This window comes from Humulus lupulus, chromosome 6 (genome assembly GCF_963169125.1).
Source record: "Humulus lupulus chromosome 6, drHumLupu1.1, whole genome shotgun sequence".
Taxonomy (NCBI): Eukaryota; Viridiplantae; Streptophyta; class Magnoliopsida; order Rosales; family Cannabaceae; genus Humulus; species Humulus lupulus.
The window spans coordinates 163,917,955-163,930,783 of NC_084798.1; the positions used below are offsets into that span (position 1 = coordinate 163,917,955).

At 37.5% G+C, this 12,829-nt stretch overlaps 1 protein-coding gene across 7 annotated transcripts; it reads left to right on the forward strand.

Moving 5' to 3' along the window:
* The first annotated feature begins 220 nt into the window (after positions 1-220).
* Positions 221-12,609, forward strand: LOC133782677 (general transcription and DNA repair factor IIH subunit TFB4). 7 transcript variants are annotated; one of them, XR_009870651.1, is made up of 13 exons: positions 221-572; positions 674-944; positions 1,209-1,255; positions 1,958-1,995; positions 2,113-2,158; positions 2,325-2,378; positions 2,469-2,537; positions 3,073-3,149; positions 3,250-3,307; positions 4,459-4,554; positions 5,173-5,219; positions 12,083-12,183; positions 12,287-12,329. XR_009870651.1 is itself a non-coding variant. In XM_062222022.1 (11 exons), exons 1-10 carry the CDS (start codon positions 453-455, stop codon positions 12,147-12,149), a joined length of 885 nt encoding a protein of 294 aa, XP_062078006.1. In that variant the 5' UTR covers positions 231-452; the 3' UTR covers positions 12,150-12,183; positions 12,287-12,609. The 7 variants fall into 7 exon arrangements, 3 of the variants coding, with proteins under 3 accessions (XP_062078008.1, XP_062078009.1, XP_062078006.1); XR_009870650.1 differs by lacking the exon at positions 3,250-3,307 and having other exon boundaries at positions 223-572; XR_009870653.1 differs by lacking the exons at positions 5,173-5,219; positions 12,083-12,183.
* The last annotated feature ends 220 nt before the right edge of the window (positions 12,610-12,829 follow it).

The following is a 12,829-nucleotide window of genomic DNA, read 5'->3' on the forward strand; positions in this document are numbered from 1 at the left end:
TACCGAGCTATTTTCTAGTTTTTTTTTTTAGTTATTTGTTAAAAATTCTATTTTTTGAAATTAAGAAATTTTAAAAATTGTATTTTTGAAAAGTTAAGTACAAATTTAAAAAAAAAATATTAGGAACGGTAATAAAATAAAAAAAATATGTATAAAATCTCTACTAGGGTTAAGAAAACAAAAACTAAAAATGTTACTAAAAGCAATATATTTTTGCAAAATTTAAGACAATTGCATAAACTTCACTGAGAATAATTTAAGTCCGAGATGATTGCCATAAAAACAAGGTTTTTTTTGTCAGGGAAGCTGTTTTGATTTGAAGGATCTACCATAGACCATTTGTTAGAATTTTACGTTCTTAAATTTTGAAGAGAAAAGAAGAAAAGTCCAAAGTCACAGTAGTGGAAGTGGTTGTGATAACAACCGATACACCAGCATCAGTTGTTTCAGCCATGGCTTCTGCTCCTTCTAAGCTTTACGCAGACGATGTTAGCCTTTTGATGGTTCTCCTGGATACTAATCCTCTTTTCTGGAGCTCCTCTTCTCTTACTTTCTCTTCCTTTCTCTCTCATGTAATTCTCTCTCTCTCAAACCCTAATAAACTTTTATTGTGATTCCACCCAAACAGTTCGGATTTTTTCTGACTCCCGTTTCGTGTGTGTGTGTGTTTAAGGTACTTTCATTTTTGAACTCAATTCTACTTTTGAATCAACTCAACCAAGTCGTCGTTATTGCTACTGGATACAATTACTGCGATTACGTATTCGATTCTTCTCTGGCCACAAACCAGGGCTCCGAAAATGGAAGAATGCCTGCACTTTGCGCAAACTTGTTGCTGAAACTTGAGGAATTTGCTATCAAAGACGAGAATTTGCATAAGGATGGCTCCGAGAAAGGGCTTGCCTCTTCGCTGCTATCTGGGTCATTGTCCATGGCCCTTTGTTGTATCCTCTCTGCACACTGTTTGTTTGAATTGAGTATTCTTGGCATTCTATGGAAGCATTGCATTGTGTTCTACTCAAACTTTACACCAGAAAAAATTTGTTACTGAAGTAGAATCTGAAATGTAGAGTAATGTTGGTCTCGGATTTTGAGGGATTTCTATACCGCAGTGGTTATTTAAAGTTACAATTTGTATAGAAGCTTTTCATTTTGGTAGACATTTAGACGAATTTCTTTTTGTTTGTTCGATTTGATTTTTCGACTAGATATACAAAAGGTATTTCGATCAGGAGCACTCCATCCACAACCCCGGGTCAGTATAATTGTGTTGCTACAGTTGTGTTCTTTATATTTCTGTAATTTCCAAGTTTTCTATTTATTATCAAGGTTTCCTCCGCCACAAGTGATGGCTTTTAATAAACTTGGGAGGAGGTCACTCGTGGACATGTGACCTTTCTCTCTTTTTCAAAAAAAAAAAGGTTTAGCAGTCATATGACTAGATGTTAGTGTCAGCTTGTAGGTGATATGGGGCCAACCTTGTTGTTGATGTTCTTTGTATTGAGTGACCTACTCTGCAATCTCGTTAGTAATTAAATATTGGCCATGTATTTAGCTGTATAATTGTTCCAGCAGATAAAGAAAAGGTATATGTATTCCAAGCTGCATCTTCAAACAGCCTTTTAAAAACTCTACCTGACCATTTACAGTGTTGTGCAAATATGTACAATTCTTTTTAGTGCAGTTTTAACTTTTAATGAAGTTTCATTTTATATAGAGTTGTCATCAATACTTGCTGCCAAAAATTATCTCTGATCATTGATACCTCAGGTTACTAGTAGAGTTTGCTAGCTATTAGGTTAGGATAGCTCAACATCAGTGTGCATGATAATGACATGGTTCGTGGTCTTCTGGTAGTTATTATTGTTATATATTCCTTCTATTTTAAAGTTCTTGTTCATGAACCGGGTTCGTCTTTTTAAATTTTATTTTCACTACTGACACATTTGAATGGCAGATTTTATGCTTGCATGGATCCGCAGATGGACCTGAACAGTATGTTCTTCCAAATTTTGTCTTTTCATTTTCTTTTGACTGAACAAATTATTGTTTTCTTCTGTCATTTTATAGTTTAGTCTTCAATTTTTTTTTTTTCATTTAATCACTTTTCAGGTATGTTGCAATCATGAATTCAATATTTTCTGCACAACGTTCTATGGTACTCATTTGATTTTTGACTATACCCAAACAAGATTCAGTTTGCTGTCCTCTTAGCTTCTTTGAATTCTCTGTTCCTCAGTTTTTTGTTTGCTCTTTCTTGAATTGTTTTTGTCTTTTGGAAACATTTAGATATCAATCACTAACCTTCTCCCTGTACCTTCCAGGTTCCTATAGATTCTTGCTATATAGGCTCTAATAATTCTGCCTTCCTGCAGCAGGTATCTTTAGAATGTATTTTAACTAACACAGTAATACGTGCTTCAAGAAATATTTGTATATAATAGTAGCGCTATTCTGATTGTGAACAGGCATCTTACATAACTGGTGGTGTATATTTGAAGCCCCAACAACCTGATGGCCTATTTCAATATCTGTCGGTAGGTTGTGCACTCAAAATGGTTATATGAAACTTTTCATTTCTGTAAATATAACTACTCGAGGCTAGCTCAAGTGGTTAGGTAGTTGAGTGTGTGTGAGTGATCGAGGTCTCAAGTTCCCATAAATGTATTTTATCCAAAAAATAGAAAGAAATGTAGTTATAACTCTTCTTGTAATGTCTAGAATTTAGCCTGCCACAATTGATTTGGGTTCACTTACTCTTAGTACACATAATTGGCTTTTGATTTAGTTTTAGGAAAGTCTACTGTTAATTGGATATCAATTTCATAATTATTTTTGCTGAGTGCTGAGCAGCGTGAGCGCTATTTGGGACTTTCACAGATTCTTGTTATCCAGTTGCTATTTTTTGGCTCATTGAAGGTTTATCTTTGTATCATACCTTGGAAATATCTTCATGTTTACAAATTCCATTTATCTTTTTCATGGAACTCCTTTCTGTATGAAGGAGACCTTTCTATTTTGTTTTCATTTTCATAGTATTAATGCTAACGTTGTATTCTTTTTTATTTGCAGACAGTTTTTGCAACTGATTTGCACTCTCGGGCCTTTTTACAACTTCCTAAGTCTGTTGGTGTGGACTTTCGAGCTTCGTACGTAAAACTATGTGTATATATATTATATTTTAACTTTTGCCATGTTTCCAAATAATTGAATATCTTTTTGAACCATTGTTTAATTTATACATGTTAGAGGGAGGGCAGGGATGGGGTATTGGCTTGAATCTTCAGTTTATTGAACTGCATAAGATGTAAGTGTGTTTTAATTTATTCCTAGGAGAGAGAACAGGATTGGGGAATTGGCTTGATTAGTCACTTTATTGAAGGATTCAAATGTGTTATAATGATATTATACTTGTATATTTTAATCTGTCCTCTTCAAATTATCTTGTTTAGATGGAATGCATGCTATGATAATGTTTTTACACCACAAGATAAAATTCAAGCAGTAGAAATTTACTGTTCTTTAATCTACATCGTATTTGAGATTGGATTTGTATGTTTAATTCCAATATGCTAAAAGCAAGTATACATTTTATTTCCTTGTGCGTAGATTTGTGTCAATTATTGCCTATTCATCATTCTTCTGCTATTATTAGATTGTGATGTGCCACTTGAGGCTGGCTCAAGTGGTTGCCTGTGAGTGTGTGATGGAGGGGGATGGGTTTTAGTCTCTATTATGAATCAAAAAAAAGATTGTGATGCACCTGCAAGACTGAAGTTCTGTTTATGGTGCTCTTTTGGTGATTTATCTGGCTCTGGCTAATTTCACTTATTTTTTCTTCTTACTTTTCCCCCCTTTTTCTTTTGATAGTATTTTGTTGAAAAATAGTTGTGCAGTGTTAGCAAAATCCAGTAGATTCTATAGATTCTTTTGACTATGGTCTTTTTAGCTATTATTTGGAATCTCAAATAATACACACTTTGTTTTCTACTTTTATTATTATTGTTCATTTTGGATTAATATCACTGTTTCCGTCGTTTTTACAACCTATGCTATCTTCCTACATTTACGTATGTTATATCATCATTATCTAAGGAATCTATTTTAACATATTAAAAGAAAGCCAGGATTGAGGTTGCTTATTTATCAGAGGACTCTTCCAGGCCATTTCTCTTAGAAGACGACTTATATTGATTAATTTAATTGGAATCCAGAGTAAATAGGTGTCTGTAATCTACTGTATGAATTAATTTAAATCCCTTGTGTGGTTTCGATTATAAATCATCAGTGATGTGTTTCACGTCCTGTTTGGAAAATGAGGTTTTCAAATCAACACAATGCTCACATGATATTTCATTTCATTAATTTTTTTTCTTAAATATGCATCATATCTGATTATCATTTTTGTTAGTTTATTTTTTCAATTCCAAGCACCATGTTAAAAGCTGAAATTTGCAGGTGTTTTTGCCATAAAAAGACCATAGACATGGGCTACATATGCTCTGTTTGCCTGTCTATATTCTGTAAGCATCACAAGAAATGTTCAACCTGCGGGTAAGATACTTATCTTGTTAATTGTAGAGAACATAATTGTAGTGGCAACGTTTTGGTTCTTTTTTTTTTATAAATGATATAATGTCGCTAACTGATAGATCTGGGCATATACCAGGATATGAAATTTGAGTCTTGCTAACTGAAGAATTTTTTTAACAAAGGGAAGGTGGTTAAGTTCAAATTTGTTTGTCTATGCAATTTTAAAAATTTGATTGTTATCAAGAAGAAAGAATTGATGTGAATGTTCAAGGTAGAATATCAATTTAATCCGAAAATTACATACTCATGGGTACCATATCCTTAGGGTATGATATTACTCGATGAATTAAGATACTGGGTAGGGTAGAGTTCGAGTACAAGAAGTTGTACTTGAGTTGGGTACCTTTGCCTACTTTACCTGATTATAATTACAAATTATTTTTTAAATATTATATATATTTAAACATAATAAATTAAAATTAAAATTTTAAAAATTATTTTATTTGTGTTTGTCAAAAAAAAAAAATTTGTAAGATTAATTATTATATTAGTACATATAATATGAATATAATTAAATTATGTATGCTAATATTATTTACACTAATACTTGGAAAATTATTGGGTTATTACTACCTATAGGTATTTTTAGGGGCTGTTTGGAATGGAGTAATCCTTGCACAGGAATGGTAATTTTCAACATTCCCATGTTTGGTATATGAGAGTTATTTTTTTGAGCCCGGGAAAGTTAATACAATGGAAATAAGATTACTTTATGACAGGGTAATCATAAATACTTCCAAAATGGTGGGTTTTAAATATTCCCATGAGTCAGAATCCTGTGGATCCCACAAAATAATCAATAAGAATAATTAAATAAAAAAATTTACCCTAAAATACATCACAATATATTATTGTGTTTTACTTCTTCAACGTGCGGTCAATTTTTTGTTTGTTGATAGCATCTTTTATGCAATTTCATATTAGATTTCTTCAATATTTTTAAATTTTTACTTTATACATTTTATAGAATTGAATATGTTCTTCCTATTCAGCATTTGTATTACTCAAGTTTTTTATAGCAATATGATAGGAGCTTGCTGCCAATTCCAGGTTAGATCATAGAAACAATAGCAAATAAAATGGACAGAATAAACTGAAGAAGAAAGAAATTCGTATGTATTGAATGAATGGTCAGATATTCGAGAGCCTGCCTCTCTCCTCTCTCCCAAGGAATACAATTCCACCAAAATTCTCCACACCTACAAAATGAATCTTCCTAAGCTAGTATACCTCTCACTAAGCAGCCTACTCAGCTAGAAAACTCGGCACACCCATCACTTCACCAATAACTAACTCTCCCCTGTTGACTATTCCCTTTGCTGACTCATCATTCTTATTTCCCCTTCTTGTATACACATAGGTGAGGGGAGGCCTATCAATGCCCCTGCCCAAAGTTTCACCTTGTCCTCAAGGTGGAATTGAGGAAACTGGTCTTGAATTGCGTTGAAATCGTCCCAGGTTGCTTCAAATGGTGGAAGACCTGTCCGCTGAATTAATGCTTGAGGCTGCACCTTGTGTGTCCTGGGACTCACATCCAACACTCGTTCAAGCTCAAGGCACCATTCCATTTCTGCTGTCATCCCTGATGGCAAGCTTGAAGCTTGCTGATTAGTACCCAATGCTGCCCGCAACAATGAAACATGGAAGACAGAATGAATCGTTGCATCTTGTGGTAGCTGAAGTCTATACGTTGCAGTACCCATGCCAGCCAAAATGGGAAATGGACCAAAAAATCTAGGAGCTAACTTCTCGTTTTTGCGTTTAGCCAAAGATTTCTGCCTATAGGGCCGGAGTTTAACATAGACCAAATCCCCTACTTTAAATTGTACATCTCGTCGTTTTTTATCCGCTTGGGACTTCATTTTCTGTTGGGCACGCTGCAAGTTCAACTTCAGCAGCTCTAACACCTCATCACGAGCATAAAGTTGTTGTTCTACTGCTGAAACAAAAGTGAGATTATACTCAAAACAGATCAATGGTGGGTGATCTCGATTATACACAACCCGGAAAAGGGTCATTCCAGCAGCTGTATGGTACGAAGTATTGTACCAAAACTCAACCCAAGGCAGCCAATGTGCCCATTGTTTGGGTCTTGAACTCACAAAGCAACAAAGGTTAGTCTCGAGGCAGCGATTAACTACCGCAGTTTGCCCATCGGATTGCGGGTTGTATGTCGTGCTATGCTTCAACACAGTACCTTGGAGACTGAACAACTCCTTCCAAAACACACTTAGGAAAATCTTATACGGGGAACACCATGGAGCTTGACTATATCGCGAATAAATACCATGGCCACCGTGACTGCCGAGTATGGATGCCTAAGTGGAATAAAATGCCCATACTTACTCAAACGGTCCACCACCACAAAGATGGAATCAAACCCGTTGGAAAGTGGCAACCCTTCTATAAAATCCATAGAATTGTCTTCCCATACCTGCTCGGGAATAAGGAGAGGTAGTAGAAGACTTGCTGGCGACTGAGCAAGATACTTGTGCTGCTGAAATGTGTCCCTAGTATCTTGCATATTCTGCGACAAATTTCTGAACATCCTTCCTCATTCCCACCCAATATAAGTCTGTAGCTAGCTGCTGAAATGTTTTAAACTCCCCTGAATGTTCTCCTACTGCGCTGCCATGATACTCTTGCAATAGAAGGGGATAAATGGCGAAGAGGCTGGCATCACTAGCCTGCCTTTATACTTCAAACAGCCCTGTACTACAGAATACCCTTCTTTGTCGTGACCCTGCTGCACATCCTGAATCACCTTGGACAAAAAACGGCCAGCCGCAACATGGGGACTGAATATCCGTAACCGACAAAACTGAAGGAGCTGAAATGGCAGCGAGTGCAATATCCTGATACATATGAGAGAGTGTATCTGCGGCCTTATTCTCCAATCCTGGTCGATATTGTATCTCAAAATCATAGCCTAGTAACTTTGTGAGCCATTTTTGTTGTTCCGATGCCACTAACCGCTGTTCTAACAAGTATTTCAAACTCCTTTGGTCTGTGCGGACCAGAAACTTCCTCCCCAACAGATAAGGACGCCACTTTTGAACCGCGAGCACAATTTCCATAAGCTCTCTCTCATACACGGACTTGGTACGAGCTCTCAACGATTATACTTGATTGTAATAAGCGATAGGGTGCTGGTTTTGCATCAATACAGCCCCTAACCCCGACCCTGACGCGTCCGCCTCCAACGCAAATAAAGCTGAAAAATCCGGTAATGCCAAAACCATTACAGAACACATGGCCTGCTTAAGGTTCTCAAATGCTTCTTGTGTTGTAGGTGACCAACGAAACACATCTTTCTTCAATTGATTAGTCACTGGTCTCACAATTTGTCCATAACCCCTGACAAACTTCTTGTAGTACCCTGTTAAGCCCAAAAATCCTCTCAACTCTCAAGAATTTGGGAATGGGCCACCCCGCCATTGCAGCCAGCTTGCTGGGATTCGTTGACACCCCTTCAGCCGAAATAATATGACCTAAATACTCTAGCTGTGTTTGTGCAAACAAGCACTTCTTCCTGTTAGCAAATAAGTGGTGCTGCTGCAGCCTTGTTAAGACCATTTGCAAATGCTGTAAATGTGCCTCCAAGGTGGGACTATAGACGAGTATATCATAAAAAAAAACCAATACAAACTTGCGCAAAAAATCCTGAAAAACCTCATTCATCAGAGCTTGGAATGTGGCTAGTGCGTTGGTAAGGCCGAAGGACATGATGAGGAAATCATAATGCCCCTTATGTGTCCGGAACGCAGTCTTCTTAACATCCCTAGCACACACTCGGATTTGATGATAACCGGATTTGAGGTCCAATTTCGAGAACACCACTGCCCCATGTAACTCATCAATTACTGGAATGGGAAACTTATCCGTTACAGTCTCACGATTCAAAGCTCGATAATCGACACAAAAACGCCAGCTGCCATCTTTTTTCTTGACTAAGAGAACTGGGCTAGAGAACGGACTAGTGCTCGGCTGAATAATTCCTGCTTGTAACATTTCCGCCACCAAACGCTCGATTTCGTCCTTCTGCACCTGCGTGTAACGGTAAGGACACACACTAACAGGGCCAGCCCCATCCCTAAGACAAATCGCATGCTCCCGAACTCTCTGAGGAGGCAACTCGGTAGGCATGTGAAAAATAGAATCAAACTACTGCAATAAGGAAGTGACTTGTGGTGTTTCAGTCTCCTCCTTAGTCTCCAACTCAGGTGAAAGAATGCCCAATTCCACCCAAAAACCTTGTTCCTCGTGCTGCACTGAATGAATCATGACCTTAACGGAGATTGGAGACTTGCATAAGCTCGGGTCACCTTGCAATATTACCCATTGTCCTCCCACTTCAAATTTCATAACCATTGTGCGCCAATTCACCTACATATTACCCAAAGTCTCCAACCACTTGATTCCAAGTATCACATCAGCACTCCCAAGGTCTAACGGTAGAAAGTCAGTGACTACTTGTAGCGCACCCAAATCCAACTCCACTTGGTGGAAAAGTCCTTCGGTACGCACCTTACTTCCTGTCCCCAAAAGAACTCCGTAGCATGTCGTGGCTGTAATGGGCATGCTCATCATCTTAACGATATCCATTGAAATAAAGTTGTGTGTAGCTCCGCTGTCTATGAGGACTGTGACCGGTTGCTGCCCAATATACCCAGCCAATTTCATAGTGTGAGCCGATGTGATGCCCACCAAGGAATTGAGCAACAACGTAGCTAAGGTCTCCTCGGCCACACTTTCAATGGACGAGTCCGGTGTGGGTGGTGGAGAATCCATCTGTACCATCGAATCTTCCTCATCTACCATCAACATAACCTGTAGACTCCTCTGCTCACATTCATGGCCCCGATGGAATTTCTTATCACACTTGAAACAGATCCCTCGAGCCTTCTTATCTTGGTACTCCGCTTCAGTGAGCCGACGCACAGGTGGCGGTTTATTTGTCTTTGTAGTGCTCGGCAGAGAAACTGGTGGAGAAATAGATGAAGCAATTGGGTTGGAGAAATACGATTTGGCAGTAAAAGGGTTGTATGTGGGTTTCGGTACAGTAATCGAAGTGGGCTTTGAGGGAGTAACCTTCTGTGCTGATCTCGTCGTCAACAATTGTTGGTCCTCTTCAATCCGCTGAGCAGTGTCCATTATTTGGGCCAGGCCCACGGGCTGGAGAATATGCAGAGACCCTTTAGTCTCCTCCTTCAAGCCCTTCACGAAACTTCCTTCCAAGATGTGGTCGGGCACATCGGGGACCTGAGAGGCCAGAGCTTTCCACCGCATGCGATATTCCTTTACTGTCAACTCCTGCTATATTGAAAGGAGCTCTTCTGATGTCGAATCGACCAATACTGCACGAAATCGGAGAAGTAAATTCTTCAAAGTCACCCAAGCAGTGATTGGTCATCATTGGTGTTCCCACTGAAACCAAGTGAGGGCATCGCCTTCCAAACCGATAATAGCTGCCTCTAACATGTGTCTTCGTAAGTTGGTTCAAGAGAAGGTACCGTTCAGCACGGAACACCCACCCATCGGGATTGTTCTTAGAGAACAATGGTAGCTCCATTCGAGGGGGTAGATAATCCTGACCAAACGGAGGCCAAACATCAGTAGGCAATTTAGCCGAATTTGGGCCCGATCTGAAAGTAGTTAAGGGACTTGGATACACGCAAGGTCAAACTAATCATACTTTGTTTATTAAACACTCCGGGAAGGGAAAAATGTCAGTGTTAATTGTGTATGTTGATGACATAGTTGTCACTGGTAACAACACTGAAGAGATGAATTTGATCAAAGAAATGTTGGCAAAAGAGTTTGAAGTCAAAAATCTTGGTACACTCGGGTATTTTCTAGGGATGAAATTTTCCAGAAGCAAGAAGGGTATTTCTGTGTCCCAAAGAAAATATACTCTTGATCTTCTAAAGGAGACATGTATGCTTGGAAGCAAGCCAAGCGAAACTCCAATTGAGCTCGGAGACAAAAAGAGAATGTTTGAAGAAAATCCAGTTGACAAAGGAAGGTACCAACAACTAGTAGGAATGCTAATCTACTTCACACACTAGACCAGATATTACCTTAGCATTAAGTCTTGCCAGTCAATATATGCATGATCTGTGTCAAGGACATCTCAATGTTGTATATAGAATTATGAGGTATCTTAAGCAAACTTCAGGGAAAGGTCTTTTCTTCCTAAAGACAACTGAAAGAAAAGTTGAAGTGTTCGCAGATGTAGAATGGGATGGGTCAGTTGATGATAGAAAGTTACATTTGGGTATTATACAATTGTATGGGGCAATGTGGTAACATGACGAAGTAAGAAGCAAACAATGGTCGCTAGAAGTAGTACGAAAGCAGAGTATAGAGCCATGACTCATGGAGTGTGTGAAGCAATATGGATCAAATGCCTATTTTAGAGTAGTTGAAGATTGAGTATGAAGCCCCCATTCAGCTTTGTTGTGATAACTAGTCTACCATCAATTTTGTCCATAACCCTATACATCATGACAAAATTAAACATGTTGAAGTGGATTGTCACTTTATTAAGGAGAAGATTGATGGAGGAATTGTCGGCATTAAATATATCCAAATAGATCATCAGCTGGCTGATATTCTCACTAAAGGGTTATCTGAACGAGTATTTGATTTCCTAGTAAATAAGCTTTGGACTCATCATCAATATCTATATCCATAGCCCAACTTGAGGGAAGTGTTGATAGATAATAGGAAATCAAATCCTATGATTTGATTATAGTTGTTATTTCTTAGTTTCCTTGTACTTAATTGTGTTTATTGTATTTTATTCTGTAATTAAGGGTATGAGTTGTATAAACCCTATAAATATACCTACTGTATAGATGAAAAAATACACAAAAATAACTGTATAAACCCTATAAATATACCTACTGTATAGATGAAAAAATACACAAAAATAATAAAGATTATTTGTTTCATACCGAAATTCTTTAGTTAGTATCCCACATTCACTAAGTATGAGATTGGATGGCAGTTTATAACTACTTGGGAACCCTCCTCTCATAGGCCAGTCTTGGGAGTGAGTAATAAGTGGTTAATATGACCTCGCTGTGATACCACGAATGATATGTTATGTTTACATATACATACACGTGGAGTCTTATTGGAGTTGTCTTTGGTCATCACTTACTAGGGCTTGATTGAAATGTCTAGAAAGAGCGTGTGATACCATTGTAATTGAGGAGCAATCTCATTTATCTAGGTTTTAAAGACTTATGGACCAAAGTTTCTTTTAGCAGTGCCAAGGTTAGTTTGTTCATAGCATATTGCGTGTCACTGTTTGAGCAATGTGAAATTTTCCTTTTTGCCGAAACACTTTTGATAGAATGAGTCAGTGGTTTGTTTTTGTTTCATAAGGTGAGCATAGTTGAAATCTTTACTTGGTTTGGTAACTTGTAGAAGAGAACTAAATGTTCATGAAATCCATGCAACTTTACGTTTTACTGTGCAGATCAGTATTTGGTCAGGTCCAATCTGACAATGGGTCTGCATCTAACCTGAAGAGAAAGACTACATAAACATGTTTTTTACTCTTCTTTGGAGCACATCTGGGTAGTTTGGCCCTACTTTCTATCTTTGTAATATTTTACTTGCAAATTGAAATAGATGACCCTTACATCTATCTTTGTAAATGGTGACTTGGGTTTTCTTACAGGACTATATTTGCGGTGACAAATTCTGAAGACTACTTGTAATACCCCATTGGGTCCTCATTCCAATCAGAGAAACTGTCACAAGTCACCACTGCTCAACTTTTGGGACAGGAGAAACTTGAGATTCTTTTAGAAGCAGCTTGATTGGATTGAGTTCTCCAAACTTTATGGTTCTTTAAATTAACCATTTAAGCTAAATGCTTTGAATTACATGTCGAGAACAAATAAATATAGTTAAGATCTTTCGTTTCATTGATTATGATCTCCAAGAGAAATCCAGTAGGAATGAGCCCCATGCTTTTTAGCTGAACACATAAATACTTAATGTTTTCGGTTTTATATACTTATATATATATTTTTTTGACGGGAAAAATACCGAATTTACGTTTTTAATCGTTTTGTAACTACCAGCTCCGTTAAATACACCTAAAGATTGATTGAGTTGCCACGTCACTCTATTATTCTTTCACCTCATAATTTTTTTAAAAAAATATTATTATTTGAATTTTAAATAATGAATAATAAAAAAATAATTAATTACAATT

Excerpts from the sequence above, each read along its gene's own strand:
- LOC133782677 (XM_062222022.1), top strand. The coding sequence starts at position 453 with ATGGCTTCTGCTCCTTCTAAGCTTTACGCAGACGATGTTAGCCTTTTG. Across the intron at positions 573-673 it reads TCTCTTCCTTTCTCTCTCAT|GTACTTTCATTTTTGAACTC; the intron begins GTAATTCTCTCT and ends TGTGTGTTTAAG. Across the intron at positions 945-1,208 it reads ATTGTCCATGGCCCTTTGTT|ATATACAAAAGGTATTTCGA; the intron begins GTATCCTCTCTG and ends TTTTTCGACTAG.